The 27,874-nt window shown below is 37.7% G+C and overlaps 1 protein-coding gene across 2 annotated transcripts in view; it reads right to left on the bottom strand.

Annotated features, from left to right (window-relative positions):
* The window catches only part of slc7a11 (solute carrier family 7 member 11), a 93,713-nt gene that overhangs the window by 48,436 nt on the left and 17,403 nt on the right, over positions 1–27,874 (bottom strand). For both annotated transcript variants that reach the window (XR_001924989.2, XM_002932048.5), the window contains exons 4-6: positions 20,937–21,062; positions 18,944–19,043; positions 14,037–14,081 (exon numbers count right to left, since the gene is read on the bottom strand). Coding sequence is in view for 1 of the 2 variants with exons in the window: in XM_002932048.5 (XP_002932094.2) it covers positions 14,037–14,081; positions 18,944–19,043; positions 20,937–21,062 (271 nt within the window). In the remaining variant the exon portion in view is untranslated. The remainder of the gene's footprint in view (positions 1–14,036; positions 14,082–18,943; positions 19,044–20,936; positions 21,063–27,874) is intronic.

Genomic DNA, 27,874 nt, shown 5'->3' with positions numbered 1-27,874 from the left:
CCTATGATACTTATTAACCAGATTTTATATGTTTTGCAATCCTCCCTATTTAGATCTGTGAACACAATAATTAGCAAGCATATGTTTAAGCCACTGTTCTCATTCACAATGTCAATATGTACCTATAACATAACATTTAAAAGAAAACTATACCCCAGAATGAATATTAACCAACAATGTGCACTGTGAATCCTATGATCCCAGGAGGTGGCCCTTAATTCTTAAAATGGCAGTTTTCTATTTAGGAGTACCCAATAGCACATAGTACTAAAAAGTATATTTTATGAAAATGATTTATTTAGATGTAGATCTCTATAAAAATATATTGCATAAACAAGCTCATATGTAAAACCCTGGTTCTACATATGAGCTTGTATATACAATATATTTTATAGAGACCTACATTGTTTGGGGTATAGTTTTCCTTTAAAAAGAAAACACCAAATAGCGAATTGCCCAACACATCAATAACAAATTAAAGGGGAAAAGAGTAGAAGTGGAAAAAGAAAGCAAAAAAGCTCAGCTCTCACACTCAAGGTCACAGAGAGGTAATTCATTTGCAGCTTCACAGTCGCATCAAACGTGATTTATCAGTGCTGATGCTGGAAAGACTATGTATTTCAATAATATATTCCTTGCACTATGTACCTTAACATTTTGAGCAATGAGATATTGTTTTCAGGAAGAAAGTACTTTAAAAGTAGAAAAAATGTCCCTAATATAGTACAACCTACCACTGATTACAATCTACACAGGCAAGCAATTCATATTCTTATATGTGCTGTTTGCCTAGCTTGTTACCTATTCCTTTTTTGTGCCATTCTTCTATACACAATAAAACTGTCTGAAACAAAGTTAAAGATTAATGCCTGCAAACTCAGCATTAAATCTATTTATTTGCTATTCCCCAGTGCATACAAACCTGTTCCTTTCCCCCACCATTAGCTGCATGCACATAAACCTCTGTACCCCAGAAAATAACATATTAGAAAATGGTTAAAAAAACACAAAGAGGTAGGAGGAGGGGGAATAAAGACAGAAATTATGCTCAACCTGCTGCTAGAAAGATAACAGGCCATTAATGTATAGAGGGGCCTACAAAGGATAATTGCACCCAAAGGAATTGATTTTTCAGAGAAGACTACTTTCATTGATGCCACTTTAATTCTTTTGCACCCGTGATTCTTTTATTTTATCAAATGGCACTACTCAAAATGAAGTCTTCTGTTCTTTCACAATAATGCAGAGAGCATCAGCAAATCAAATCAATTAGGAACATTTAGAAAAACTAATGGTATGTCAAGGACTAGAATTGTATCATAGAACAAAGGTCATCTATTGCTCACTTTAGATGCTAGATGGTCAAATGCTCTTCGAGTTTCCATAAAAAAGCAGCAAGGCAGAATTAAAAACATAGTTCTCTAAAGTACTTTCAGTACCACTGTGGTGTGTTACAATCAGATTGGAAATCATAGGACTTGTGGGCTTTATTTTTAGATAATTTTTATGTCATAAAACTCAACTCATAATCTATTCAGTGAGGTACCAGTGAGCTCCACTGCTCAGTGTCATTTCTAGGATCAGTCAGTCTGTGCTGGTTGTGATATCAGCATGTCACAGAATGGCAGAGAATTCAAATATCTATGGCTTGTCTAAAGCATTGTCACCAGTGGATGCTGCTTTCTTGTTGGGTCAGTTGTTAAGCCTGTAAATTTACTCTTTACACTTCTGATTATTAGTCCTGGTATAGTTTTTGGCATGTTTCCTGACCCTGCCTTGATCACTTCCTGTGCATATCTTCCTGCCTTGTTAACCTACCAGTGCCTTTGGTAAAAAGGGTGCTCCATATAGAAATACTCCCCCCCCCCTTTGCCCTAGTTTCTGCCTTCTTTTGGTCCACACTAAAAACATAAGAACAAGTGTCCTGTCTCCTAACACAATGTGTAAAGCGTTTTTCCAAAGCAAGACTTGAATCAAATACCTAGTGCACTCTTACCTTCCAATTTGTGGCTGTATGTTACCCAACCACTTGGATTGTAAGCTCTACGGGGCAGGGACCTCCTTCCTACTGTGTCTCATACAACATGGCACTTACTCCCTGTGTATTTATACTTATTTATCGTATTTATTACAACTAGTGATGAGCGTTTTTTTTCGGCACGCATGGATTCGCAGCGAATTTTCGCATTTCGCCATTGGCAAATTTTTTTTGTTGTGTGGCAAAAAGGGTGCTGTCGCATCAAAAAACGGACGCGGTCACGTCAAAAAACGCGAGCGACAAAAAAAATGCAACAAATGCGTTTCACAAATTTTTTGCCATTTCACAAATTTTATGGAGAAGCAAAACAGGACAGATTCGCTCATCACTAATTTCAACACTTGTCCTTTATGTGTGTAATTTTGAATATTGTAAGATTGTACAGCACTGCGTATCCTTGTATCACTTTATAAATAACCCCATACAGCTACCCATGCTAATCACTAGGTTAATACTCTTGATAAATGTGCTACATTCCTCTGAGAAGTGAATAAGTGTCGATACAAAGCACAAAAATAGAAAAAATACAGGTGTAGCAATAATAACTTCATAGCTTAAGACTTCACAGTGAACATTCTATAACATTCTATAATAGTGGGAAAAAAGCTTGTAAGCAGCAGGGAAAACATATTATTACCTTTTATTAATGGAAGTGGAGAATGGCAATGTCCACTGAATCTCTGAGCTTTACTACATATGGTGACTGGCCCTACAGATGTTAAGAGCAGGGCCGTGTTTAACATATAGGCATGATGGCATGTGCCTAAGTTGGGGAATTTCGGGGGTACGCCACTTCTGTACTGCACATGGGTTGAAGGGTTGCGCTGAGATCTGGTGACTAGAGCAGTCAGTGTCGGACTGGGGTGTCTGGGCCTGTCACCTCAGGGGCCCCCCAGTTAGGAACCCCTCCCTAAGAGAGGCCTGGCTGTGCTGCACTTACTTGATTAGCCGGGCCCCCCTGCTGTAAGAGAGCTGCAAACCTCAAAGGGGAGAGCAGGAGCTCCTGTACCTGCATGTTCTGTCTCTTGGTGTAGGGCACATGTGTACTTCTACTCCATTTTTAATGTTTATTATTATTTATTATTTTGTTTTAATAAGGTTTGTTAAAAAAAAAAACCTCTTCAAGAGGTCATCAGGCAGGAGGGGCTAGGCACACATGCACATTTGCAAGAGATACGAGCGCTTGATGACGTCACCTCAGCAAAATGGCCGCTGGATGAAATGCGAAGCAAACAAAACGGAGAATGTGGCGGTGCAGGCTGTACAAGGAGATTGTGGGAGTGCAACTAATGCGGTTTAGGTGGGGGTAAAGCAACCTATGCGTTACAATTAAAATAAAAATTTGCGTTGACATCTCCTTTAAGGTACACAATCACTTTTATTTTTTTCACTGACTTTTTATTCATGCAATTTATAATATAATATTCATAATAAATGAATATGCAATATCATATTAATACAGATTCTGGACTCAGAGATCAAATTCTCTGCTAAAATCCTTAGATAAAAGGCTCTGGTTCAAAGGCACAAGGAAACATTGAATCTTTTTGACATTTTTATTTCTACCTTTTAAATAAGCAAAAATACCCTGGAGCAAACTGACACCATAGACCTCTTTAGGTTGCAGCGTGACCTGAGGGTGTGTATGGCAGGAGAATGCACATAAAAGGCCTAGCTGCTGTGTTTCTAGACAACTTTTGTACTGCCCAGGCAGGCTTGCCGTCAAGTAAGTTTTTTATATATATATGATTTTTTAGTATGGTAAGTTAAGGATAACAACACATATTTATTACCTTCGAGGGTCAGGCTCAGGAGATCTAATATGAAGCAGTGCAATCTCCGATGGATTTAAAAAAAAAAAAAAACTGGTGGGTTTTGAGGGTGAGCTTTTTTATTGTTTTAAACCTAGTGCAAAAAAATCCTGCCCAAAATAAAACAAGCTATCAATGTCAAAAATACAGGTAAGGAACTAATTTGCATTTTTAGCAGCAATTATCCTGAACAGATGATCAAATTGTAATAAATATCCCCCTAAGTGTTTGCACAGTGGAATATATTCAATTATACTAGATTTTGGCAGTGATAGGAGTTTATAGCCTACTCTAACAGGAATTTTAAATACAGATTCTTACACATAGGTTACAGCTACAACTCCATTCTGTTAAATTAAATTGATATAAATTCAGAAAAACTTTCCCTGCTCTTGACACCAAGTTATTATGCCTATACAGTACTGTAATTGACATACACAAGTAATAACTAAGGGGCAGATTTAATCCCTCACTACAGAGGGATTCACCCCCTTTTAATTCATTACTATGGGATTTTTAGAAGCATATTTATCAATGGGTGAAAGAGTTCATAATTTGATAAATACACTCATAAAAATTCTATATCAATCTATGTCTATGTCAGTTCTAGACCAATTCGGCAGCTTAGCACCCCCGACCAATATCTGGGTGAAGATTGGCAAATGTAGATCGGATGGGCTTGATTTTCCCATTGGATCAAGGATTGCATCATTGATCCAGCCCTTGCTATGTACAGGTAATTTGATTGTGTTGCCCTAGCGTCAAATGATCCAATTAGCCCAATATCGGCCACCTTAGGTGGGAATATCAGCAGAAAGATCCTCTTTACGAGCAAATCTTATTGTGTATGGCCACAGATTATTCTTAAACGCATGATCAGGATCACAAAAGGAAGGGAAAACCATTCAGTGTTTCTAACCATCTCTTTAAGATAAAGTGTTCAGCGGGCAGTGCATTATATTAAATACAAGGTAAACAGTGTAATGGAAATGATTATCACCTTTACTAATAGCAAAGTACAGTCAATCTATGATTTGAATGGCTTTTATTATCAACCCCAGTAGACTCTCCAGATTCAGTGACATTTCTGGCCCAACGATTTATAAAGACTACATTAATTGTACTTAACAAGAGTAGCAAGCCCTCCAGCTGGACATGCTAATTCTACTTCATTTACATAGATACACTTAGGGGGGGATTCAAAAAAGTGGGGAAAGCCACTTTTTGGAGTAAAAGTGGTGGAAAATCTGGTGGAAAACACTTTCTCCAGATTCACAAAATGGAGTAAAGCTCAGTGTAATTGTCAGATCAATTCTAAGCTCTTCAGTTTTGTTTCACCCAGTCTCCATTTCCCACCTCTGGTAGGGGCCCCATTGGGGGGATCATTAAGACATTAATGGGGATTAGCAGACTATTGTTAGGTGCAAAAAGCCTCATTAACATTTTATAAACAAGTAAAACACTGGAAAATTGTAACTGTAATTTATGTAGAAAAAGTTTTTGCCTCACATTTGCATGATTGTGCTAGTTTTAGCTTAATGAATGAGGCAATAATAACATTTTGTGTGAATATATTGTAAACATTTTTGTTTAAAGGAAAAGTAAAGCCTCCCAGGCAAATTTTTAGTTTTAGCAGCAGCAGCAGTGCCCCCTCTTTAATTACTTCACTGACTTTTGCCCCAACTTATCTGTGCCCCCATAGCATGTCCATAACTACAGAGCTGCCTGACAGCATTGGTCCCCACCTGTTCCCAGCAGCCATCTTGGTGATCAGCAAACAGCACATGCTAACTGGCATCCAAACTGGGATATTGGGGTACAGGGTTGGACTGGCCAAACAGGGCACTGGATAAAAACCCGATGGGTCCTAGTCCTGTTGGACCTGTTTTCACTGGGCATGTAGGTGTGGGGGCCGGATTGCTGCTGCCCAGTAATGAGTAGGGGCTAGAGAAGACGGTATTCAGACCCTTAAATCTTGTTACAGAAGTGGAATTACACAGAAATATAGAAAACATTAGAAAGCCCAGCTTGTCCTGAAAAGAATGATGTATAGTTTCCCTGGGCAAAATAAAATGACCCTTCAGGAAGTACCCCCAAAGTGAAATGACAAAGGGCCTATGAAATGCAAAATCCTGCTGGTAAAATCCTTACCCCAAGGCTCATGGAGCTGTGGGACTGGGTTTGATGGCACCAACAGATTTACTAACAGCTAAAGGCAAATTCATAAATAAAATGTCGGGAAAATGACAAAATCTGAAAACTGTCTGTTTAAAAGACAAATTCACAAAAGTGGAGATAGATGTTTGTGAATTAGCTGGAAAATCCGAAAAATCTCCACTTTTATTTTGTCTCAATATCATCACTTTTGTGAATTCCCCCCTTAAAGTATGAATGTTTTAGTAAACTTTTTCATTAATTTTGCCAAAAATAAGAGTGCACATTTATGACCTCAAGTGCAGTGTGCAATTTTGGGTGCAAATCCCAATTTTTTGACACACAATGCATCAAGGTGGAAGAAAGCTCCCCTTCATCAATAACCACACTGTGTGTAATTCATCAGAGCAGTCTGGTGGGGCACAAAAGTGCACAAGTCCGAATAATGTCTTTAGATACATAACTGAAAACCCCCTACTATTGTAGTCAATAAAACATAATAAAAGTTAGCTTTTAATCTCCAATAAAAACTACAATTATCTTTAAAATGGCCCCTTGGAGCTCCCTATATATTTGCTCCGATCCCTGTTAACGTTTTAAATGAGGGGTGGGTGTGTTCTAAGGAGAGATAGCCAGTCACATAGTTACATAGGGTTGAAAAAAGACCATTGTCCATCAAGTTCAACCCATCCGAGTAAACCCAGCACACAACCTATACTAACCAATCTATACACTCACATACTTAAACTATATATATACAACCAGTAATACTAACTGTAGATATTAGTATCACAATAGCCTTGGATATTCTGCTTGTTCAAAAACTCATCCAGGCCCCTCTTAAAGGCATTAACAGAGTCTGCCATTACCACATCACTAGGAAGGGCATTCCCCAACCTCACTGTCCTCACCGTGAAAAACCACCTACGCTGCTTCAAATGGAAGCTCTGTTCCTCTAATCTATAGGGGTGACCTCTGGTGCGCTGATTGTTTTTATGGGAAAAAAGAACATCCCCCAACTGCCTATAATCCCCTCTAATGTACTTGTACAGAGTAATCATGTCCCCTCGCAAGCGCCTCTTTTCCAGAGAAAACAACCCCAACCTCGACAGTCTAACCTCATAGCTTAAATCTTCACAGTCACACAAGCAAAGACAGGTCCGTCTAGCTGCTGATTGATTCCTACTCTACAGCGCCACCAGCTCCTCTGCACGGCCCGGGAAAGTAGACAGCAAGAAGTGGAACAGAAGGGCAGAATTTTTGGATAAATTGTCAATAAATCCACACAAAACACAACTTTTTTTAAAGCACCTTCTATAATATAATGCACTGGCACATTTGCACCATTTATTAAAGGGAACATATGGTGGAAAAGAAGACTTTAACACCATATGTTCCTTTTAATGAATGCTGTAAATTAATGCAATGACTTCAGCAAATGTGGTATGATCACAACTATGGTTGTGTTTAATCAATAAGCTCTAATGTCTTTGGGATGTGCTCCTGTATTTTGGAATTTTAGCTAATTAACGACATAGCAACACATTTCATTTTCTCTCTGCCCTCCCTTTTATTTACTTCTTGTGCTATCTCTGCGTACAGGAGAGCAGTAGGTTAGAGACTAGTCATAAGTGAATCTTTCCCATTTTTGCTTCACTGAAAAATTTCAGCTATTTAATTTTCATATAATATAATGCCGCTTTATCTAAGGAGATGGATACTACTGAAAAATTTACAAAACAGTGAAATATTTGCAAAATGCAGTGAAGTCAATGGGTGTTTTTTTTACAGCAAAATGTATCAATGGGAGTCTTTTAATACATTTTTTATGCAAAATGCATTGAAGTTAATGGCTGATTTTTTAAGTGCGTGTTTTCTGCATTTTGCTCATCACACATGGGTGTACCCGATAAGACCCCTAGTTTTTATGTTATTTATTGAGAGCGCTGGAGGTGCAAAAAAAAAAACTTACTGTTTGCTTATGGCAGGCTTTGTAGATGTTTTTATGTTCCCTCTCAGTAAAGGACTGCCAATTTAACGAAAGCCATAAATGAGGTCTCCTGATCTCAGTAACTGACTTGGGCCAATAACTTATGGTCTAAATCAACCAGAATTATTACTAAATATGGCATTGACTGCAACCTACTGTCAAAATTACAACTGATCTCCTTTGTAGTCAAGTTGTTATATGATTCATTTCTGTCTTTGGAAGCAACTTAATTGTTGGCACTGAAAAGCCCTGGGGGGTTTTTTTTCTTATCTCTTTTTTCTGCATTGTTTGTTACTTGTATTGTAGCCAGCACTGATTCCACGATAAATTTTGTTGCGCAACTGTGCTCACTGATGATCTCACAAAATGCAATTCAATAGAAAAAATTGATTTGCAACTGCTATCTCCAGTTCATGATAGTGGCTGTTAATAATGAGCAAGGAAGTGCATGCCTCTTGGCAGTGTCTGTATTTCATAATTCATACATTCTATAGCATTGTTATTTTTATTAATGAACACATAAGCCCAGTTGAAAGGTATCTCAGAGCATTCATTTTTCAGTGGATGACTATATATGAGATAGATTTTAGATTGATCTTTTTTTTTAGTGCTATTGTATTTTTTAATACTAGTATGTCATTTAAATGGTCACTGTCACATCATTAAGGGTTGTTGCTATTGTAGGAACAAAAGCAAAATTGGAAATTAATGTTTAGTGGGAGAACAGAAGAACAATTTAGAGCGACAAACCCTTTTCACTGTGAACTAGGTATGTGAATTACCCAAACAAAGGATTATTTGTTCTTTTCAAAAACCTGACGGGTGGAGAAAATGTTAATAAGAACAAAGCCTTTAAAGAGTACTGTGTATAGAATATATTTGTAAAATATGAATGCAAATTCATATCATGAAGAATATGAGAGAGATATAGAACAGCTAAAAAATAATAATGTCATTAGCTAGACCTCATATGAAAAGCTGTAGGGCTGTATGATTTAGGGGTTATGCATTGACCAGTTCTGACCTATTTATAAAAATATTTGGATCTATTAAGAAAATCATGGTTGAATTAGATCAATAATATTATCAAGTATTTACAAAGTGCCAACATGTTCTGCAGCACTGTACAATAATGGGTATATATATTAAACAGATTTATGTACAAAGCATCCATTCACCAATAAAAAAGGTAAAGAGGGTTTGCCCAAAATAACTTACTACCATTTCAGAACAAATCATTCTCAGTCAGTGTTATTCAAATTGATCCTGTGGGAATGCATGTCTGTTACTCATATTATTCAATACTATACTGATAAACAGGAAAACAATATTTTCACAGAGAACTGTAAAAATTGTTCAGGGGATTCACCCACCAGAAAATATATTTGTTTAGGTAGTGGCTAATTTATGGTTTTCTGAGGGGGCAGCACCGGTGGAAACAGGATCACTAGGACTATGTGAAACTACACTTACACTGGACATCTTAATGCCATAACATCCACCACTGGTCAGATGGCCAGATTGTTAATGGCTTATATATAAATGAATTATGGTGCATATCTAAACATGCATGCCACTAATCAGCTTGACTTTCTTTTAACTTGGGGACTTTGCATGAGAAAACTTATCATGGCCAATGGTTTAAAAAGAAAAGAGCTAAATCAATGCCATACATTTTAATTCTCTGATTTAGGCATAAATATCTTTTTCTTACAGAAATCCTTAGAGTTTATTTATGGACTTGAACAAAAACTATGAGGAATGAATGGACACACAAATCCATTATTGTAGGTGGTTAAGCATTAATATCAGAGGCGGACCAAGTCGGCCTGTTACCCTTGGTGACCCAATGCAGGTGGGGAGTGCCGGGAAATCCGCTGTTGGCGTAAGACAGTGCTGTCCAACTGGCGGCCCGCGGGCCGCATGCGGCCCGCGACCCCCCTCTGTGTGGCCCCCCACCTGTCTGGCTGCTTTGATGGCTTACTCTTGTGTAAGCTTTAAATGGTATCAGTACTGAGATTAACTGCCCCCCCTGCATGGTTCTCACCTCAGATTCAGGCTGTAATCCCCCTGTATTGTTTAAATATGTAATCCCCTGTACTGTTCACACCTTTTAATCTATGCATTGTTCACCCCCTGCAGTGTTCACACCTCAGGCTCAGGCTGTAATCACCCACATTGTTCCCCTGTTCACACCTCAAGAGCAGTAGAAACCCACAAATAATCCCTACACACTACAAAAAGGACATATACTGAAGTGGTACTGCAATTAAAAAGTTTTTTAATATATAGTTATTGTGCAGACAGTAGGAGCAGTGCCAGCATTGTGTCACTGTAGGCTGCCTGTGTGTGCCAGTATGGCACACACAGGCAGGGTAGGGAAGGCAGAGTATGGCACACACAGGCAGAGTATGGGACACACAGTCCAAGTATGGCACAAACCAGCCAAGAATGGCAAACACAGTGAAAGTATGGCACACAGGAAGGGTAGGGAAGGCAGAGTATGGCACACACAGGCAGAGTATGGGACACACAGTCCAAGTATGGCACAAACCAGCCAAGAATGGCAAACACAGTGAAAGTATGGCACACAGGAAGGGTAGGGAAGGCAGAGTATGGCACACACAGTCCAAGTATGGCACAAACCAGCCAAGAATGGCACACACAGTGAAAGTATGGCACACAGGAAGGGTAGGGAAGGCAGAGTATGGCACACACAGGCAGGGTAGGGAAGGCACAGTATGGCACACTCAGGCAGGGTAGGGAAGGCAGAGTATGGCACACACAGGCAGGGTAGGGAAGGCAGATTTTGGCACACACAGGCAGGGTAGGGAAGACAGAGTTTGGCACACACAGGCAGGGTAGGGAAGGCAGAGTATGGCACACACAGGCAGGGTAGGGAAGGCAGAGTTTGGCACACACAGGCAGGGTAGGGAAGGCAGAGTTTGGCACACACAGGCAGGGTAGGGAAGGCAGAGTATGGCACACACAGGCAGGGTAGGGCAGGCAGAGTATGGAAGGTTTTTGCTGTACTACAACCATTAATATGGGTATGGTCATGTGATAACATGGGTGTGGTTTCAAGTGGGTGCGGTTTCAAAAAGGGGAGTGGTCAAAACTGGCTTCCATTATCGGCCCTCCACCACGTAGTTCGGAAAAACTCCGGCCCTCGGTACAACAGAAGTTGGACAGCACTGGCGTAAGAGATCCGGCAACAGAGGTACCTGCCTAGCGCCCCCTCACTGTTGGGCCCTAGACAGGTGCCTCTTCTGCCTACCCCTAGTTCTGGCCCTGATTAATTTAACATTTTAAAATTTTGTGGAGTTTTCATTTGCCTTTTAAAGCTTTCTTGTCTCAGTTAAGGTGGCCATACATGTTGAGATCGCCAGACGAGCAGATCTTTTCCCTATATGCGATATCAGGCTAATTCAATAGTTTGGCACTATGGCCATATGATTGAATTACAAGGGCAGGCATAGGCACCGTCGGACTGAGGACCACATCAATGAGCTGGTTCCTGATTCGATAAGAAAATCAAACTTTCCCGATCGGCCAATTTTCCACCAGATATCAACCATGGGGCCCCATACACTAGCAGATAAGCTGAGCAATCAGTCTAAAGGACTCAAATTGGCCAATGTATGGCCACCTTTACCATGCTAAATAATTCTACTACTTATCTAAAAACTCTGTAGGTAAGCAACCAATCAGTGATTAGCTTTATTCAGACAGCTGTAGGCAAGGTTGCCATGGGTTACTGCCCAGGTGCAAATTTGCCAAGTGTTTATAAATGAACCCTACCTACAATGGTCCACCATTGTAGGCCCTTTCCACCTGTATGCAATGGACAATGTAAATACAAGGTTTTTCACTGATTACCAGGCTGAGATAGCCAATTTCTTAAACTTTTACATCAGCCACAGAGGCTGATGTAAGATACAGTTCCATTTCATTTCATATTTGGATGGAAAAATATGTACAAATAATGTTTACTGGGTAAGCAATCCTATCCAGAAAACCTACTATGGCTCATTACTAAGCGCAAGTACAGGTGCACAATGTTTGTGCAGTTGTTACCTGAATTGACACAATTCTTAAAAGTAACAGTAGCTCCATGGTTCCCATGGCACTGTTTCAAAGTGCACAACGAAAAAGTGATTAACGAATTGGGTTTCAACTGGACCAATTTACATTATAAGACAAGTAAAACTGCACGTGTTTTAACACATCAAACACAATCATGTCAAACACAGCTCTCCATGGTGGACACAGTGACTTTGGAATTATTACAATGCTGCAGTGAATAAACAACATAGTGATTTGTGTCCAAAATTGCCCTTTGCAAACTGCTCTTCAGTAATTGAGCCCAAATTGAGCCCAACTATTCACTGCACCAAGTAAATACTTTCACAAATACAGCGAGGAAAAACTTGTATGTCAGGGAAAATGAATAATTTCGGTTATGGTGTTACAGTTAAATGTCTTCTTCAGGAAGAAAAATACTGCCAAAGAGCTTGACAATAATACAGGCAGATTGCTCCAAGTGGCAGCAGCTGGAAGAAGCACAATAATAGCATCTGTGCATTTAAGCAATTAATGTAAAAACTACAATAGCAACAAAGTTAAAACTCCTGCAAACAATTCAGTGATTAGTGAACAATCACACTCTCTGGGAAAAATTAAATAAACATGTTCTGTATGGGCTGGTGAGCAAAGAGAAGGCATAGACCTTAATTTTCTTGTACAAAAGACGATATGCTTGATAAAGATATTTATCAAGCTTCATTATGATTATTTGTTCTCATTTTCATTATTATGTGCAGGTGGTTGGAGTGTAGAAACAATGCTCTGGAACTTGCATTGTGATCAGCAAGAGAGATAATGTTAGCACTGGGCGCATATGCTCAGAAAATTACTTTTACACTTTTTAGAGTTTACTGAATGTGCAGTAAAATAATGTTTACTATTTGCAAAACTTTGTTTATGGACATACACAGACACACACAAACATACACATGTAATTACAGTTTTTAATTTCATATTTCTTAATTAACCATCTTGGCATTTTAACTTCCTTCTGACATGTCAAGTACATTCAAGAGCAGCAAGTAAAGCTAGCCATGCACACCAGGTAGTGGCCCAATAGCAACTGATCTGTTTATTTGGTATTCAGCCCAATATGGTCCTTTCCAGATGGTATATGCCCACATGCACAACGTTGCTCATGGCAGCATGCACACGCCACTGTGCACATTTTGGCACCAAAACTAGGGTTTAAAAGGACGCTGAAGAAAGCAGTCATTGCTTGGTTATGAGCCTTGCTGGTGGTGGTGACTTGTGTGCTTCTGCTGACTTCTGTGTTTGACCTTTGTCTGATTAATGGATTCATCCAAAAAAGGAATGAATAAATGAGAAATGTTTTCAAACAGCTACCAGAATATCCAAAAGTGGTGTCGTTATTATAAAAGAACCCACCAAAGAGTAGGTACCAGAATATCCAAAAGTGGTGTCGTTATTATAAAAGAACCCACCAAAGAGTAGGTACCAGAATATCCAAAAGTGGTGTCATTATTATAAACAAAAACACCAACAAACCCACAAAAGAGTAGCTACCAAAATTCCAAAAGTGGTGTGATTATTATAAAAGAACCCACCAAAGAGTAGCTACCAGAATATCCAAAAGTGGTGTCATTACTATAAAATAAACCCACAAAAGAGTAGTGAATGTTTAATAAATCTTTTTTTTTTTACAGTTACTTTTAATAAGGGTTTTCTAAAACTTATTTATAAATTAAAATGTATGAATGTAATGATTTTTTAGTGAATTATACAACCTAATATTTTGACAGATTCTACCTTCTCTAACTTGCTGATTCTGGCATGACTCCGCAATTTACAATACACTACTAGAACACATCATAATATATAGCAATGGTACCCCTTTAAAATTGTCAGTTCTGTGTAAAGTATTATACTTCGTTTACATGCCCTCGTAAAATCAGAAGAGACAGTCACCAAGTATCATCAGAATATATTTACTTACTTTTCTGGGTTTTCGACTTCTTCAGTCACAAAGTTGAGGTAAAACCTGTAAGCGAGTGTAAAAAAAACCCATCACTGTCACTAGGAACAATAACTATAATAAGTAAACAATGTGTTTACAATGATTTTTATATGATACAGTGTTTGTGTCCAATGCCTAAGTTGCTGTACCCATCAACACAAAAAATGATGTTTCTGGCTTATTAGGTTCAGAAATTCCAACTCAGGAACTATTGTGAAACGGTGGTAAAATTTCATTTTATGAACTGCTGTGAGTAGATTTTAGTAAAAAAAAAAAAACACATTTATTTGCTGATTTATAGTAACAGTACACCAGTATAACCGTAATGTAGCAATCCTGTATATTAGGAAGAGGCACAACACTGCAGACAAACAGAATTTATATTATATTAACCAATATAAATGGGTCACAATTATAACTGATGACATCACTAAGCACCATTTATCAGGATGCATTTTACATGACATTTCAATTGATACATCAAAAAGGGAATGGGTCGTCTTGAATATTGCATCTTGCTATGATGCTAGAAAGATATCACTGTCAGTGAAGTCTTGGGAGTGGCAATGGAAGTCTAAAACATGTTGTGATAAATAATATATAAACCGCATAAATTCTCCATGTAAAGGAAATGGGAAAGATAAAAGCAAGGCAAGGCAGGACCACTATGAATTTATATTTTGGTTTTTATTATTAATGTTGTTCTGAGGCACTGGATAACTTGATAGAGATCTTTATGAAGACCTTAAACCTAAAAGACATATATTTGCATGTTGCCAGCTAGCAGGAAGTTTTTCAGGATGACTTTGTTTCTTAACTCTTCTCTCCATCATCTGCACATTAAAGTCATTTTCTTTGGGATCACTTCAGCTTAAAGGGCATCGATGAAGGTATGCTAAAAGATCATGTTCTGGGCACAGCACATTCTTCTTCTTTTCAGAGCAGTTCCTATTAAAGGTGTAAACAATTCTTTGGCGGTTGCCTTAAGCTGACATTCCTTATATCAAGGAGAAAGGGAATTATACCCACAATCAATTGGTGGATTAATGGGGACTACTTCAAATACTTCCCAGTAGAACATGAAAGTTCAGATGTTTTGTTGTTGAAGAAGGCAGGGCAATAATGCAAATCTGGATGCCATGGCAATTCCCTGGAACTACAGTCTAGCTTATGTCCATGAATATCCTTGATCTTAAGGAAAGATGAAGCAGCAGTGATTATGGTTGCTTCATTGTGGACCGAAGGTATTGGAATCTGATTAATCTGACCAAAATGTAGTTCAGGAAGCTGAATCAGAAAGCTGGAAACTTGACAGGGATTGCTTGCTAAAAATAAAGTCTGTCTAGTGTAGTAGTCCAGACTCTACAATGTTCCAGGAAATCCTTGACATTTAAGATGTTGATTTTCTTCAAGACCTAACAGTCCCTAAATGTCCACATTTAGACCAAACTGCCTTAAGGTTCACAGTCCTGCTTTGCCTTTAACTTTTCACAAGGATGTAGCTGCCAACCCTCTAATTAGGTGTTCATCAGAGTCACCCTGAGACCAGGGATATTGCTCCTTTCTCTTTAGGATTTGAATATCATAATAGCTACTCTTTGTGAGCCTTTGCCACTGATTCCATTTAAACATTTATCATGAAAAACTGCCTTTTTAGGTGCCATTACATCAGCTATACGAGTCAGAGAACTTAAGTCTCTGGCAGGTCGATAGACAGCCTTCATACCGTATAAGATTGTACAACGCTGTGTATCCCTGTAGCGCTTCATAAACAATATAACATATATACATTAAGAAAAAATTGCACAATCCAGGTGTGCATAGATGCCTTCTGTTTACATTGAGAGCTATAAGATTTGAAAAATCTTTAAAAATCTGCAAAATAGTAACAGCATTGAGGGGAGAAATTTTTCACCAGACATGGTTCTACGGCAAAATTCTGCATTTGCCATTGATGGATTTATTTAGAGAAACAGGCACAAAATTTCTAGGCATTATCAGTGTGATCTCCATATTGGTCAGCTTGAAAACCAACACTGGGGGGTGGTGGTGTCTTGTTGTTATTTGCTTTTCAACATGAGCGCAATGAATAGGTTTGTGCTGAGCATATTTTTTGCCTATTGTTTTAATTATGAAATATCTATGGTTCTGTTTTTCCTGGCATGAAACAAGAATTTTAGTACTTCCTGGCTCTTCCAGATTCCGCAGAATATCAGAGAAGCTGAAAAAAAAACTACCAGTCCAATGCAAAGTCCCTGATAATGAACTGTATAAAGGGAGGGATTTGCTTATTAAAAGGTAGATAGGAAGCTCTGAATAAACTGGCCTGTTTATGATAGAAGGGGTTGGGGGGGGAAAGTTCAGTGAAAATAGCCCAACTTTTAAATTAGTGCTATATGGCAGCAAAGAAATTGAAAAATATGTTTTTTAATTAATAAAAACTTTAGGCAGAATGAAATTTCTTATTTCCATTTTTAGCAAAGGTGTATGCTGTCCTTATAATAGGCACTCCTTTATTTTGTCCTGCCAGGGGTGTACCAGACCATGTTAACCTTAGTTTATGTGCTGCCTTTTGGACTACAAAAAAGGAAAATTTCAGGTAAGGCTAAATTTGCTCATTATTGCACACTACAAGCTGAAAATCAATTGACTTAGGCATCATATTTCAAACTAGACCACTGCTTCCATCCTACCGAATAAAATGATCATTTCAGTGTGTGATTGCAAGTGATGAAAACAAGAGCTTGGTTTGTTCATTTGCTTAAATAAAAACTTCATTTTCTTTTAATTCGTCATCAGCTATCTAATGTTTGCTAACCTTGCACTGTCTTTGGATGTAGCATCAAATCCATCAAATTTGAAAACAAATTTATTACATTTTTTGCGTTATTAAGAAACGGAGTACTAAGCTTCTGATAGATTACATGAGATGAATGCAGACAGCTTGATAGCTAGTTCAATAGTCAGCAGCACACTTGATTTAAAGAGTACGCAAGAGGAATAAAGAGGAGAATTTAAAGAGATTTGCATCCTAAATAGTATAGAGATGCAAAGCTTGGATGTGTGTTTTACTTTGAATTCTCATATTATACAAGTTGCTTTCAGGATGGATAAGCACAAATGAATCTATGTCACAAGAGCATTTTAGAAGTGTCAGGATAATATAACACTAAAGGCTTATTCACTGTTATATATATATTATTCTGAATGGCTACAATTGAAATTTTACTTAAGTAGCTTCTAAAGAAATAATAGTTTAAGATTAAAGGAACAATTCCAAAACACCTATACTGAAAAAAGGCCAAAATAAATGTGTTGATTTGCAGCATCCCAAAATCTTGTTTCTGTGCCAGAATGGGGGACCTGATACACATATACATTCACAGAATACACAGTTATAGACATTGAGGAGGGAGGGGGAATTAGAGAAATTCACTGATATCTAGGAAGTGCAAAGCGGAAAATAACAGTAACTGCTTGCGTCAGGCAAAATATGGTTGGAAGCTAAGACTTTTAAAACATTTATAACTTATATAAGTAAAATGTGCCTGTTTTTCTAAACAGCTTAATCTGTCTAAAAATTAACATTCACAGAGGACAAACAGGCTTTTTTGGGAAACCAGACCACAATTTTAGTGTAAACTGTGGGAAAACATGGTGCCAACTCCAAGAAAAGCACCCAGTCGAAAGCATTATGAATTGGTGAGATTACAAAAAAATGGTGTAAAATGCAGGCAAACTTTTAATGTGGGAATATAAAATGGAGGATAGGGGTTTTAGTGTAAATTGGTATGTATGTATAAATGTATTTATAAAGTGCTGCATTCATACACAGTTCATTTTTGCAGAGCAGAAAAATACATACAGGGAGTACAAGCATAATAATAAATAGTAAAAAAGTAACAAACATCAAAATAAATCAGTATAAACATACAGAGTGCCATGTAAAAAGAAACTGTAAGAAATAGGTCCCTACCATATAGAGCTTATAAGCTAAGGAATGGAAAACATACGTACACCAATTGAAGGGAAAGAGTGCACAGAGGCTTGGGCATTGGCCTCTAAATGCCAGGACTGGACCAGATGACAAAATATGTTCCAGTGCTCTTGAAGGTAGGATTTAACTTTCGTTTGACAAAGACTGAGTAAGGAGGAATCCAGGGATAGAATTTTTGAGGTAAGAGCCGCAAGGTAGAAATGTTTAAGACAAGAGATGAATATAGGTGGTGTAAAACAATGGTGGCTCTGAGATGAGCAGAGGAGACGTCCAGGAAAGTACAGGAGTCTAAAGAATCAGAGGAATTAAGGGCTTTGGATGTTAGCGGAAGGATTTTGTATGCTACCCTTTGGTTAACAGGCAACCATGACAAGGATTTTACCAGTGGATAAAGAGTTTCCCTCTTAAGAGAGAGCAGGAGGATTCTAGCTGCAGAGTTTAAGATTGATTGTAGGGGAGAGATGTAGGAGTCAGAGTCTTGGTGCCATTTAAGATCATAAAATTACTACCTTATAAATGAAACTTGGTTATACAGCTTTCAGTTAACTAAGGAAACTATGCAAGAACTATGGTCTTTCCTTTCCTAAGAAAGTATGCGGCACATCCATGAAAAGCTTCTCCCTTTTATATCTGTCATAGAGATGATATGATATGCAAAATGTACAGTTTTCTAATATTTAATGTGTACTAAATGTCCCTTAACCATGTGGATAGAAATTCAAATTGCAGTTACAGATGTAGGGACACATTGGTAAGGACTATGGCACATACTGTATGAAGTGATAATCAAATGTCAAGGACCACTAAATATATATTTCTGTAAAGAGATTTAGTTTGTTTTCTCACGTGAATGTTGCAAATGTTGTTAAACATAAGCAAATTTACTTACCATCCAGCATATGCATACATTCCAGAATAGAATGCCAAGGGTAACCCCATAACACTGACGTCTTTTCCAATAAAGGCATCTTTGAAGTTCTGTGTCTCTCCTGCAATGCAGATTTCAGACTTGGTTTGTTTTGATATGATTTAATACATCATGTCAGTTGGTCTTGTTTACACAGAACCACTTATTTTATAAAGTATGGCATGAGTCAAGATTTAAGATGTAGCTGTCAAAGACCATGAAAAGAAGTGTTGATCTTGCTTCTGATAAAACTCTGAAAAAACCCTTATATAAAGAATATATAACGAAAAGGAAGTCATAAAGTGTTAACATTTTCAGGGAAAAAGAAACATCTATCTTAAGCAACACCTGCACTAAATGTACTTGCCAATCAATCAATAAATCAGTGTAGCAAACCAGTTGGTTTTGTGTTCCTCTCTTATCTGAAATAGATCAGAGCAGCAAGATACCTGATAACACTGATTAGATACAGTATCTTGATGCAAGGTTTGTAATTGTTAATCAGATATAGTATGGTAAAGGGGTTTTTCTCTAAACATGGACAAAGACATACTGGCACTCATTAACTACTGCATTGATTAAGTTACCATGGCAACCAATACCTGATTTGGTTAGATCAGTTGACTACAAGTTAGAAAATAGAAGCAAAGGTCTGGATGGTCAGCCCAGACCTGGACTGGCAATCTACGAATTCTACGAAGATGCCATATACTGTCTTTTTTTTAATTTAACTGTTAAAGGAACAGTAACACCAAAAAATTCAAGTGTATAAAAGAAATTCCAATATAATGTACTGCTGCCCTGCACTGGTACAACTGGGGTGTTTGCCTTAGAAACACTACTATGGTTTATATAAAGAATGCAGCTGTGTAGCCATGGGGGCAGCCATTCAAAGGAGAAAAGGTACTGGCACTTAGCAGATAACAGATAAAACACTATTGTATTCTACAGAGCTTATCCATTATCTGCTATGTAACCTGTGCCTTTTCTCCTTTTTTCCAGCTTGAATGGCTGCCCCCAGGGCTACACAGCAGCTTATTATATAAATTATAGTAGTGTTACTGTAGCAAACACACAACTTTTACCAATGCAGGGCAACAGTACATTATATTTCTTTTACTTTAAAACTCTTTAATTTTTTGGTGTTACTGTTCCTTTACGGTAAAAAGTTTGATTACTACTAGAAGGTATCAAAACATCTGCTACTCCTTACACATTAATGGGAGCTATTATGGTTTCCCAGCTCTATAGTGTATGTTTTAGGGAAACAATTGCTACTATGGGCCAACTCACACTGTCCCCACTGATGACAACGTCTGCTAAATGCAGTCTGCTGCAGTTAGGGGCATTTTGACTGGATTATCATAGCCTTAAGACTGTGGGGCAGTAGCTCCATACAAAAAAAATCAGGCACTTTCTTTTAATTCCTATGGGATTAGAAGCATATGTATAAAATGGTAAACTCTAGCTTTTACCTATTGATAAATAGAAAGAGGGTATGTTTTTCTATCATGAGCTTTTATATCACACTTTGATAAATTTGCCCTAAATTTCTCAGTGCATTTTGGTGCCCCTAAATTTCTCAGTGCATTTTGGTGCACCTAAATTTCTCTAAATTTCTTCGGTGCAACAAAAACTCTTCTTTACATGAAATGGAGACTGTTGTTTTTGTTTTTACTTCAATTTGCTTCAATCCACCTACTGTGAAGTATAATGATTCACATCTGTTTATATCCAGTGAAGCTGGAAAAAAGCACTACAAACAAACTCTTTGATCACTGATTGTAATATTTCACAGAGTCTCCACAGGCATTAACAATGTTCTCCAAATGCGCTATACTTTATCTTATATTATTTTATACTTGTGTATTGTGACATGGTAAAAAGTTAAATTGAAACAAAAGGATGATGACTCACAGAAGCATATGATAATGGAAGTTAATGTCTATGACTGTAACTAAATGTTAGTTCATACCTTTAATTAGCTGTAGAACTCCAGGGACTATAATTATCAGAATTGCTATAAGCTTGCAAAAGGTCAAGAAAATCTGTATCCGAGCGCTCCAGCTGACACTCACACTGTTCAAGACCATAACTATAGCTAAAATGAAAAAAAGATGATTAGGTTTCTTTATAATGAAATTATTGTACAAGCAGTATGTTTTTAACATGCATAGAAAAACAAGTAGATTGTACAACAAAACACACTGAACCAAATTAAACTTTGTACAAAAGTGGTGTAAAGAGAATGGCCATGGCTCAATGTCATTGTGTTGCAGAGCATTCCAGGAGTTCTAGCTCACATATCTATATGATTGATGACCGTTACGTATATGTATAGGTTATTAGAACAATTAGCATCCTTCTGTCAGTGGTTGAGCTACAACTAGCTGCATCCTGTAAACAGTTAAATGGAGACACACAATAGTATGGTACTGATGCAGTGATCACAGGCTGAATTTGTATATATTAGCGTGCAATGTGTTCATAGCCTGTGCAGGAACCATGCAAATATTTTTCATTTAGCAGGAAAAAATATTATTGGGCCTTTAATTGTGCTTCATACAGGGGTATGCATATGATACATAGTTACACTGGCAATAAAAAAAAATGTGTGAATGATCTAACCACACCCAAGTTTCATTAGACCAAATCACTAGTCATTAGACCACACACCTTGACCTGATATTATAAAAAAAAATTATATACCAACAGACTAAGGGCTTATTCCGCACCTTTCAGCTTCCAGCTGTGACAGGAGATTAAGGGCGTTATGCTCTCTCTATGCTCATTCATAAAACTCCTACCGAACTACTGAATATTTTGTGCAGTGAACATATTTGTCCTGCACATGTTTATACTTATAAAGCTGGGCAAGACTAGTGTATCTAATATGCAAACATAGTTGTTTTCCTGTGATTGTCCTTAATTTGTTTTTAAATATGGCATAATCGCAAATTGGGAATATTTATGTGCACCCTCTGTTTCCACAACTTTGGTGGATATATTGTGAATATATTTACTAACTGCTATTTTCATAATAAGGAAAGAAGGGCACAACAGTACATTATTGAAATGTTTAGGGAAGAAGATGTGCAAAGCAACCATATGCGAATTAATGTGCCCTGGGCAAAGTTTATAAATGATCCCCCCTGAGACCGTCGCAGCATTAAAAAACACCATAGGGATCATTTGTGAAGCTTAAGACATTGTGAAATGTGCAAAAAAGGATGCAAGCAGCCATTTTTTGCACACTGCCTTAAGGTGGCCATACACGTGGCGATCTGACGATGTTTCGTACGACCATCGGTCGCACGAAACATCGTAAGATCCGCCACACACCATTCAGGGCTGAATCGGCAGGTAAGGAGGTAGAAACAATAGGATTTCTACCTCCTTCTGCCGATTCAGCTCTGAAGGGAGATTTTTGGTCAGGCGCCTTCTATGGCGCCCGATCAAAATTTTCAAACTGGTCCGATCGGCGAGTCGTCCGATATCAGCAGCTTCCTGCGATATCGGTCGACTCGCCGACATGCCATACACGCACTGATTATCGTACGAAACGAGGTTTCGGTGCGTGTATGGCCACCTTTAGACTTTGCATCATTAGGAGGTGCAGCCTGCAAGATGGCACTGTCCTTACCGGTCTATAGAGCAGGCAGCAGGCAGTAAAGAATGTATTTCAATGCTATTTTAACTTCCAAATATATCTTTATAGAAACATAAAGTATATATACATTTTTTAGACCACATACAGCAAAATCTGCACAAACTCATTTAGTCAAGGTGGAAAATGCAAAAAAATGGTGGACTGAGCCTGTTGTTTTGTTTTAACTTTGCACACTGTCTTCCTGCTTGTAAATGATATTCCAAGCTGCACAGGGGCAGGCACTATATGGTGAAAAATATGTCTATATATAAATACAAGGATGATGTGAACAATAATGCAGATTTGCATAGGTTTACACACAATTCAAGTTCCCAAACATCAATAATTAAATAAATTTGGAATCAAGTGATAAATCCTATGCTGATAGCAAAACAACTGTGTGCTATAACAGTACAGATATTTCATTGTGCTTTTTTTATCATATTTAGGACATATAAAAAAAAATTCATTTTAACAAGCATAAATAACAGATTCCTTTATAAATAGTGCTAGTGTGCTTTACTCTTATATAGCTTGAATATGCTGGTGACCTTTTGAATCTCTTTTTGCCTTTTCTACATTACAAGGTCTGTTGTAGTTAATGTGGGTTCATTTTCTTATTCCCTTTTCCCTTCTTTTTCTATTCTGTTTATATCCTTCGCTATTTTGCTGCCAACTCAGCATTCTAAGATCGAACTCATGGGATGTTATAAGGTCAAGGAGCTGTAGATATTTTTTCTAGCCATTCTGATATGAGATTTAATAACTTTAGTTCAAAGACATGGTATTAATAATAAAAAAGCAATGTCTTCACACTCCTTTTCAGATTTCAGCAAATCTGTGATTTGGAAGTTTGAAGTGTCAGGCAAGCAAAATTTATAGCATAACAAAAAAGGATCATTTTCTGTAATCCAGCATTTATAAAGACAGGTATGGTCCCTCTTGGTTCCTGGCTGCTTTTACCGATACCGTTTACCGTTGCTGCTTACAAAGAGTTCGAATAATTGCCTGTTCTTTAAAACGCTGCTGTGAAAATACCCTCAAGGAGTATTGCAGGATTACAGATGAAAACAGAGGTAACATTAGTCTGTTTCCCATAAGGCTCCGTATAAAGAATTTACAGCTTAAATTGTGTCATAGATTCCTTAGCTGACGAGACACATAGTGATGAAATATTTCTATGAAAGAGGAAGTCATGACGCTGCTATAATAACACTAAGTCCGAGTCATTTCCTCTCAGTTGCCACAAGGATGCACTGCTTGGCATCTCCACCCTCCCTGGCATTTCATTTCTCATTAATTACCACCACCAGCCTTGGATTATTGCTATGAGATCTATCAAATGTGGTCACCCTCTGTCATGAATTTACAAGCAGTAAAGCTACGCCGGAGGAGCTGCTTTCTCACACTCCTGTGATCCCAGTGACCTTGATGTTTCACAACATCTGCTTCATTCCAATTTTCTCTCTCTTTTTTTTTAAGAAGAAGTATGAAAAAATTAATTAACCTCTAAAACTCAATCTGGCATTTCAGCCACCATTTAATTACTAATGCCCCTGCGTTCGTAAAATTTTTTCTTGTAACAGGTGGTCAGTCAGCTAATTTAGATATTATATTATTTAGAATCGGAAAAAGGAAAATTGTGAAAAAAAAATCATTATGGAAAAAAAAATAATTTGCTACATTTGGGCATACGATTCTTAAGGGAAATAGACTTTAGTTTTCCAGTTAATTAATTGTCAATCTAGAATAACATGGAGATAAAATATTCACATCTCTTAATAATATTTATTTAATATGCAGTCAGGTATTCATGCATAATGCTCTCTGACCCTTTGTTTTAACATGATGACATAATTAGCATTTATGCCACTGCTTGCATGACAAATATCTTGCGAATTCACTAGGGTTCTTAATGCAAAGACTCTAAAACTACAGTTGTTGTCGAGGTTATTTTAAACCTAACTAGAGGCCACAGCTTATGTCATATGTAAGACATATCTAATTAAGAAGTCGTCTGACACAAAGGAAATATTGCGCAATCATTTAGAGGAATATGCAAAAGTAGGACTGAGTGCAGTATGGTATACAATAGAGCTAATTTACTAATATTAGAAGTGGTGTAACTATGTATACAGCAGACCCCACAGGGAGTCCAGGCAATTAAAGGGCCCGTACTGCGGGGTCTGCTGTACCGTAGCCCCCATCCCTGGTTCCTATCCTATCTTTAAATATAGCAGCACAAGAGGGGCAGCATGAGAGGGTGCAGTACGGTAGGGAAGGGGGGCAGGAGAGGCGGAACTGGTCGCACTAAGCCCCCTCAGAAGGTTTTTCTGCTGGGGGGCCCGGTGTGACCAAGTTACGCCACTGAATATTAGTATAAATATGCCAGTTACATACAAACACATCGCCTCTTCATTTGAAATGCACTGGGTTAATAAAACCTAGCTAATGATTGGTGCAGACTTGCTGTGCATATGCTGCATGTCCAGTTGGGTTCCTATCAGCATGAAGCATTTACTGGTCACCTGCATTGGTTGCTATGACTTAATGCACCTGGGCAAACTTAGTGCCTTTTATTACAAATGGAGGATTGAGTTCTTTAAAAAGAAGGTTATTTAAGAAATCACCTCCTCTCTATAAAGGGAATGTATCAAATTGCATTAACGGAAAAATTATGCACAATGGAGACCATTTTTATTCCCTGCATATAATTGATCCTTTGCTAAATTGGTAATTTATGTTTTGTAAAAAAACAATGTGTGCTCAGTGTGCAGCGTATGTAGCAAAAAGAAAATACATAGCCGCTATTTTGCACAAAAAAAGTCTCTAATGTCATAAACTGTCTAATAAACATTTTTACATTGCAAAATTTGATTGTGAGTAGGGATGAGCACTTTTTTTGGCCTGATAAAGATTTGCAGTGAAATTCAGTTTCAAGATTGAGTAAAATTTTCACAAATCTGCACTAGAATTTTGCTATTCATGTTTTTTCACCAGAAAACAAAAATGGAGATTAAATGGAGAAAATAATGCAAAGAAAAAAGGACGGCCATTGAGTCCAATGCATTTGTTGAGAAGAAAAAAAACAGCCACTGTTTATTTTGCATTTAATACAAGATAAAACACTGCCATTGGTGTTTGGTTCTAGGAATAAGAAAAACAGCCACTTACACCAATGCATTTGGCGCAAGAAAAAAACAGAGAAAAAAGGCAACTGACTCTTGTTTTGGCTTTCCGAAGTTGCGCGAAACAACAGAGATCTACCGCGGGCAACTAGATCTCTCCATGCGACATCAGCCTAACTGTGAGAACAACCCTTTTATTAACTCTGTTTACCTCTTTTAACACACACTGCCCCACAGTAAAAGCAACCTTCATCTCTTCTGAACTACACATTTCCCAGTCCTCAGTTTGAACAGTGAGCAAAGCTGTTATTTAGATATGATGCAGTTTTCACATCGAGTCCGGGTATAACTTCCAATCTACAAGTTACATTCCTCAGAAGCATTACTTTAGTTTTTATTCTCACGTACTTTGAGGCTTGAAACATTGGAACAGAATTAAACTGCAGCCTTCTCCCAGAGAAGTATAGAAAGTGCTGAAATCTCAGAAAGCTGTTTTTACGGCATAGGACATTAGGGGCTGAAATTGAGTTTTGAGAGCTGAGTTTGATGACAAATATATGTATGTACACCTGGTTTTTACTGTGCTTTTCTGGTTTGCATAGTCAACATATCGGCATAAACAAACCATACACCTGGCAGCTGCAGAAGTTTCTTTAAAAAAAAAAAAATTGAACACAGTTATTTGTTCTGATTTGATTTCTCATAAGCCGTGTCTAAAGTAATAGGCAAATCTGCCTTGCTCAGACTTGCTTTCAGCTGTTATGGCTTATATTAATATTTTTATTTATATAGCACCTTCGTTTTCCATGTGCCTTTACAGAGTACAGGTATGGGACCTGTTATCCAGAATGCTTGGGACCTGGGGTTTTCAGGATAAGGGATCTTTCTGTAATTTGGATCTCCATAATTTAAGTCTGCTAAAAAAAAATTAAACATTGAATAAACCCAATAGGCTTGTTTTAATTCCAATAAGGATTAATTATATCTTAGTTGGGATCATGTAAAAGGTACTCTTTTATAATTACAGAGAAAAAGGAAATCATTTCTAAAAATTAGAATTATTTGCTTATAATGGAGTCTATGGGAGATGGCCTTTCCATAATTAAGAACTTTCTGGATAATGGGTTTCCGGATAAGGGATCCCATACCTGTACAGGGATGCAAATACAAGACTGAATGGTTTACATATACACACAAATATTTCTCCAATATTGATTTACAGTTATCACTGGAAATTTTTAGGAGACAACAGAAGGAGGACCCTGCTTGCAAGAGCTTACATTCTAAGAGGGAGAGGAAGCGAGACATATGGTGAGGGTAACCAGTGTGGCTGCAAAATTCCTGTTGGTAAGTATAGTAATGATAAGTGCAGAGTAACATGAATTCCAGTAGTTAGTGAGTTTTTTTTTAAAGAGCCATTAAAGGAGAAAGAAAGGTAAAAACTAAGTAAGCTTTATCAGAAAGGTCTATGTAAATACAGCCATAAGCACTCACAGAGACACTGCACTGAGTTCTCTGTCAAAAGATTTCTTGTGTCTGTAATTCCTGTGCCAGTGACACACAGCTCTCTGCTCTCTCCTCTCTCCTGTTCCCCCCTCCCTCAAGAATGCTAAGAACTCCCCCCCCTTAGGATCTGAGCCAATCAGCAGGCAGCTTCCTCATAGTCTTACAAACTGAGCATGGACACTTGGTCTCGGTCTTGGTGCAGGAGTGAGGCATTATGGGAACTTTCTTTACACAGCTCAGCGGTTTTTCTTCCTGTTTGGCTTCTGATCATCTGAACAGGTGAAATATGGGGAGACTTAAGGGCACTATTGAGAGAACTGAAGGTATGCCTGCAGCTTGAGATTAACTCTTTATTAGCCTTTCCTTCTCCTTTAAAGCTCTTAAGGACCACCTAGAGGCTAAAGACAGTAACTACTACTCTTACAAATCTGAATATATAAAGACAGAATGTGCTCTATTTGCCAATCGCATCAAAAAACAGAATTACCTATTTTATTATAACTGCATTAGACTTGTTGTTGTATTTATTCACAAAAATAAAGCATGATAACACAAATTACAGATTGTAAAGCTTTCAGTAAATTAAAGAGCTACTATAACTTCATTTCTGTGTAATATAAATATTAAGAG

This window comes from Xenopus tropicalis, chromosome 1 (assembly GCF_000004195.4).
Source record: "Xenopus tropicalis strain Nigerian chromosome 1, UCB_Xtro_10.0, whole genome shotgun sequence".
Classification (NCBI taxonomy): Eukaryota; Metazoa; Chordata; class Amphibia; order Anura; family Pipidae; genus Xenopus; species Xenopus tropicalis.
This window is presented reverse-complemented; position numbering and strand designations above follow the sequence as displayed.